This window comes from Hibiscus syriacus, unplaced genomic scaffold, assembly GCF_006381635.1.
Source record: "Hibiscus syriacus cultivar Baekdansim isolate YM2019G1 unplaced genomic scaffold, ASM638163v2 tig00110888_pilon, whole genome shotgun sequence".
Lineage (NCBI taxonomy): Eukaryota > Viridiplantae > Streptophyta > Magnoliopsida > Malvales > Malvaceae > Hibiscus > Hibiscus syriacus.
Window position 1 is genome coordinate 55,412 of NW_024062898.1, and position 5,899 is coordinate 61,310.

Below are 5,899 nucleotides of genomic sequence, written 5' to 3' on the forward strand. Positions count from 1 at the left end.
CTTCATTATTCGTGTTTTATTATATACGATATATGATAAAGACGTGATGTTTTTTTTAAGTATGATTGTTGTTAGCCACAAATTAATTAAATATAATATAATAAAAATTATATTTTTATTCCTTACATTAAAATTAGGTTTTCTTCATTTTTTAAGGTTTAAAGTTTTTTAGATTTTGAAATTCACGTCATAATAAATTATATAAAAAATAATAATACGCGACAAAACATAAACACAATACACAAACATGTCATAAATTTATATGAAATTTTAGCAATCTAAAGATTATAATAACAAGTAAAATAGAGTGAAATTATTAAATTTATTCAAGATGGAAGAACAAAGATGATGAAGAACAACAATTTAAGATTAAAAATAGAAAATAATATAAATATAACATGAACACAGGAATATGTCGAAAATATATGTTTGCAAAGATAGAAAATTAGTTAATTATAGAAATAATTGTATTATTATAGTAGGTATTAAGACTTCATATGAATAGCTAAACAGATAAAGAAAATGCTAAGACTTTCCCAGTTTTAATTAGAATGTGTAAAAATCAAATTAGTTCTAATGGAATTATTATTTTGGGACATTAGTGGGGTATTTTTTTTCCAACTTTGCAAGCTGTTAGAATTGTTATTTTATTTATTTATTATAAATTAATTTCATTTGTGAAAATAAAGAAATTTTATTTCCATACGGAACTATGAAGTTATCGTCCAAGATAATTATAATTTCCTATCCCGAGTTGCATTTTGAAAAATTACACGGACTGAAAATCTTAACCTAAAAAAAAAGTACTTGGAAATAATAATTTGTAAATTATAGACAATTAACTCTTTAATTGTGGCACGATAATTGATACTTCACATGATTTGGTTTTTATTACCAAAATAATTCGATATTAGAGTTAATTACATAGGATGTCCTCATCTTATAACCCTAATTATAAATTAGTTATAAACTTAAAAACATTTTATTTAAATCCTCAAACTATGACCCTCATCATAAATTAGTCCCTCAACTCTAAAATATCTTATATCAATCTAAAACTATTAATATCGTATTATTTTGGTGTCCCTCAACTCGCGCTATAATAAATTCCTAGTTTCGCCCCCTGGTGCTATTAACCCTTAATATTATTATATAAGGTAAACTACATATTTAATACTTAAACTATTACTTTTGTTATGTTTTGGTACCCAAACTTTATTTTGTTTCAAAATCATACTTAATGTTTATTTTATGTTTCGTTTTGATATATCGCTGTTAAAAATTTAACAGTAATGTTGACATGTCATCATAAGGTAATGCTGCATCATCATTAAAAAATTAAAAGAAATATCAGTTATGTTAAATTTTTAATGGTAGGATACTAAATTGAAACATAAACTCACCGTTAAGTATGACTTTAAAAAATAAGAATTTAGGTATCAAAATTGAACAAAATTATAGTTTAGATACTAAACTTGTAGTTTATCCTATTATATAATAGTTATAACCCTTTGACGTATGGGAAGATTCCTTAAATCTAACAGCTGATCTTCATTATAACGATAGATTTTGTCCTCGTATGATGAATTAATAATAATTAAAATCTGTCATATATATTTTGTTTTAATTGAAATTCCACCTTAATTCGATCCATGTGAACCTGTTTTCGGCTTGCCATGGACTTTTAGACATTGAATTCATTCTCAAAGAGACGTGGGTGAGTGATCCAATTTTTGGTCAAACCTCAAGCTTTGCCAAATGAAAGAATAAATAAATATTATGTCATCCTTTTCAATGAGATGTTAACACCTGTCAAATGATCAAGTTTCAATTTCTTTTATTGAGATCCTAGTTAACATCCTATTACTATTATCCTAACATCTCATTGAATTAATTGGCTCATGGTTCAAGGCCGAAACTGCACTCCTAATTAATAAACAATGAAAAGTGAGGAATTATTACCGATTAATGATAAGATAGGAATGAATATTCAATTCAACGGTTAAACTTATAGTTCCAATCGTCGCGTATGATTTAATTAAGAATATCGTATGATTCAAGGACGTGACATCTTTTGTTGTGGACCTTGTAATAAATTACTGTACTCCAACTTGGACTTTTACCAGTGGTTGCATCACAAATACACCTGTCCACGTTTTATTCTATTCAAATTTAATTATAAAAGTATAGTTTGAGAATTCAAATAATAAAGAATCAATTTGCTGTTAGAGAGACGCGACACTTTAGATTTCTCTTTCTGTGTTTCCATGTGAACGCTGAAAACAACTAATAGTCGATAGAAACATAATGCACAATTATCACGCTATTATACGTAAGAGAACTGATAAAAAAAATAACAGTAATTACATAAAAGAAACCTCAAAAAATTAATATAGAACAAATCAATATTACCATGAATTTTCTATCTTATTTTATTCATCTATCATATTATCCGTCCGACATCAGACATGACAGTATCATCGAGATGCATGTACATACAAGTGCTATATGGCGGAATAAGCGCAGTGCAGTATAGCTCTTACAATTGTTTTATACCGCGCGATAACTTTTTTTATGCTTACCATATAATTTCCTATCATATTTATATGGATTTATGACATGTTTTTATTATTAGTTTTTCAATTGACCTTGAAATTATTATTAATACTTGTGACATAACATGGAAGGGAGTCGAACAGACACTCCCCGGGATGCAAAATAAGGGTTCACACTAAAACAAAAGATGTATCCTTTTTTATCCGTACAAATCTACTATTCGCATGCCCATCAGCAACATGCATATCTCCTCTAGTTCTATCTAGATAGCTTGCCAAGGCTGAAGAGGCTAAAGCTTCGTCCACTTAGCATGAAGCCATGTGTCGAATAAGGTCGACCACTCGAGAACTGCGGCAGCAAAAGAATGTCACCAGACAAAAAATCCACCAACGAGAAACTCTGTTTACTACAACGCACTATCAGACGTAAGTGAAGGATATATGTAATTTACCTGTAACCCCACTCATTGTCATACCAGGCAACAAGCTTAGTAAAATTGTCATTCAAAGCAATTCCTGCCTTGGCATCAAAGATGCTCGACCTGTTTAAAGAAATCACAACATTGCATCACAAAGTCTACAATTTCCCTGTTTAAATAGTCGGCCAATACAAAACTGAGGCACAAGCAAGCAAAACCATCAACATTAAAGAACCTATTATTGGAAGAATGCGGCATCACACCTGCTGTCTCCAACAAAGTCGGTTGAGACCAAATCTTCATCTACGTAACCAAGAATTCCCTTCATTGTGGTCTCTGATGCCTCCCTACACGAAAAGATCCACCGTGTCAATACATAACACATGCATCTTTATATTAAATACAGCACTATAAGATCAATATTCTTAAACTTTACTTGATAGCAGCCTTGATATCCTCGTAAGAAGCCTTCTTCTCAAGCCTCACAGTGAGGTCAACCACTGAGACATCGACAGTGGGAACACGGAAAGCCATTCCAGTCAGCTTGCCATTCAATGCTGGCAACACTTTGCCAACAGCCTATGTCATTACAAGATGATAATCAACCATTAAACTTTATTTCCAAAAATCATTTAACAACAATATATAGCATGCTATCATAATTAGCTAAGGGTCAAAAATACAGGTTTTAACATCTGAAACTAATCACATGTTAATTGGGCCGTGAGGTTGGATTTTCTTGGAAATAATTACATTTTTTAATAAAAATATAAAATTTATAAATCATAGTAAAATTACAAGCCCTGCCAAAAAAATATAAAACAAAAATATCATACAACTTAACCAGAAAATGCAAAAATAGATACATACCTTGGCAGCTCCAGTGCTGCTGGGAATGATATTGAAGGAAGCAGCTCTACCACCTCTCCAGTCCTTCATTGATGGGCCATCAACAGTCTTCTGGGTAGCTGAATAAAAAAGACAGTCAGTCAACAATACACAAACTTGACGCAAAAAACACAATAGAACACAAAGTACTTACCAGTGATCGAGTGAACAGTAGTCATGAGACCCTCAACAATACCGAATTTGTCATGAATAACCTGCCCTCATGCTTACAGGTTCATTATTACTTTGAGGATGAAACTATTAGCAAACGCTTCAAAATGCTAACAGTGGAATAATTATTACCTTGGCCAATGGAGCAAGGCAGTTGGTAGTGCAACTAGCATTGGAGACAATATCAAGGTCAGGCTTGTACTCCTTCTCATTTACACCGACAACAAACATGGGGGCATCCTTACTGGGAGCAGAAATGATCACCTTCTTAGCACCACCCTAAGAGAGAGGAAAAAGACAGAATAAGAAAACCAGAAATGGAAAAGCTATGTTGCAAGTCCCTGAGTGTGAGTGTTGGATATGGGATGTGTATGACATTTTTCCATATATTGTGAGAATTATACCCCATAAACAAGTACCGATATGTATCGGCACAAAAGTCAAACACATTTATGTTCCCCACACACAATGCAATATTCCATCTTCACTTTTTCAATCTTAATAGACGCAAAGAGACATGTTAAACTTAGAAAGAAAAAACTAATTTCACATACCTTCAAGTGGGCAGCAGCTTTATCCTTGTCAGTGAAAACACCAGTAGACTCAACAACATATTCAGCTCCAGCCTCAGCCCATGGAATTTCCTCGGGGTTTCTACCATTAATCAGAAAAGCACGTCAATAAAATGTTTCCAACAACCAAAACTCGACGTGCATGTTCAAAGGAAGAGAAAACCATACCTGATGCCGAAAACAGTGACAGGCTTTTCACCAAAGAGAAGGGTCTTTGAGTCCTTCACCTTAAGCTCATGGTGTTTCCATTGACCATGAACACTGTCGTACTTGAACATGTAGGTCTATACAAATACAATTGTCAATATCACATCCATAAACAAATTATTAAATAAATCAAACAAAATAAACAATTGGATTCTCTACTGTCGACGTAAAAACAAGATTAGCTCACTGAAAAGCAAGCAGTGTCAGTTATTCAGTTACTTTATCCTAAAACTCTGATAATCAATATTTTAATAGATCAGAGTTAGTTGAAATATTTTTAAATAGTTTAATACTTCAAACATATCCGTTAGGCAAGTAATTAAGTGCAAAAATCAGAACAGGAAACATAAATTCAAATCATGATTCCTTTCAGATCAACTTTGTTTATATTAAAAAAAAACTTCAACACAAGAATTTATTCAAATGAAAGCTCTAGTAAAAACATGAAAGAAAGCAAATAAAAAAGAGAAACATACGAATGAAAAGAAAATAAAAGAAAATACGACAACGAACCATGTAATCAGTGGTGATGAAAGGATCGTTAACAGCAACGAGTTCAACATCATCTCTTTGGAGAGCAACTCTCGCAACCAAACGACCGATCCTTCCAAATCCTTCGCCAAACACACAAAAAAAAAATCAGATGTACAATTAAAAATTAACCAAAAAATCAAAGAAAGATTAAAAAGTATATATTCACCGTTGATTCCGATCTTAATCTTCCCCATCACGGAAAAACAAAGGCGACGAAGGTGGAATTAATGAAGAACAGTGAGAGAAGATAAGAGTGATGATTGCGGTGAGCAAATAAAGAGAAAAAAGCGGTTTATAATTAAAAACGAGTGGGAGAGGCAGAAATGGCGGAAAGTTCAGGGAGGAAGTAGGACCACCAAAAATGCGGTGGGAAAACCGAGGGTTGCTCACGAGATTTCTGGGTTTACGATTCTTTTTCAGGTAATGGGCCGATTTGTGGATATCAACATTTGGGTTTTACCAGAATTAAATCAGTTCATGGGTTTCATCATTCATGAATCCAATCCTTATTTTCAAAGTTTTGAAAATCATTTTGTTGAATTTCATTTTGGAA

At 32.3% G+C, this 5,899-nt stretch overlaps 1 protein-coding gene across 1 annotated transcript; it reads right to left on the reverse strand.

The window, feature by feature from the left end:
* Window positions 1–2,741: 2,741 nt before the first annotated feature.
* Window positions 2,742–5,672, reverse strand: LOC120144288 (glyceraldehyde-3-phosphate dehydrogenase 2, cytosolic-like). Its single transcript, XM_039158392.1, has 11 exons — window positions 5,513–5,672; window positions 5,326–5,426; window positions 4,774–4,889; window positions 4,588–4,687; window positions 4,166–4,312; window positions 4,017–4,077; window positions 3,845–3,942; window positions 3,411–3,553; window positions 3,238–3,321; window positions 3,008–3,097; window positions 2,742–2,904 (listed from the first exon to the last, which is right to left on the reverse strand). Exons 1-11 carry the CDS (start codon window positions 5,538–5,540, stop codon window positions 2,862–2,864), a joined length of 1,011 nt encoding a protein of 336 aa, XP_039014323.1. The 5' UTR covers window positions 5,541–5,672; the 3' UTR covers window positions 2,742–2,861.
* Between the last annotated feature and the right edge of the window lie 227 nt (window positions 5,673–5,899).

Excerpts from the sequence above, each read along its gene's own strand:
- LOC120144288 (XM_039158392.1), bottom strand. The coding sequence starts at position 5,540 with ATGGGGAAGATTAAGATCGGAATCAACG. Across the intron at positions 4,688-4,773 it reads GTCACTGTTTTCGGCATCAG|AAACCCCGAGGAAATTCCAT; the intron begins GTATGGTTTTCT and ends GATTAATGGTAG. Across the intron at positions 4,078-4,165 it reads GCCTTGCTCCATTGGCCAAG|GTTATTCATGACAAATTCGG; the intron begins GTAATAATTATT and ends GCATGAGGGCAG.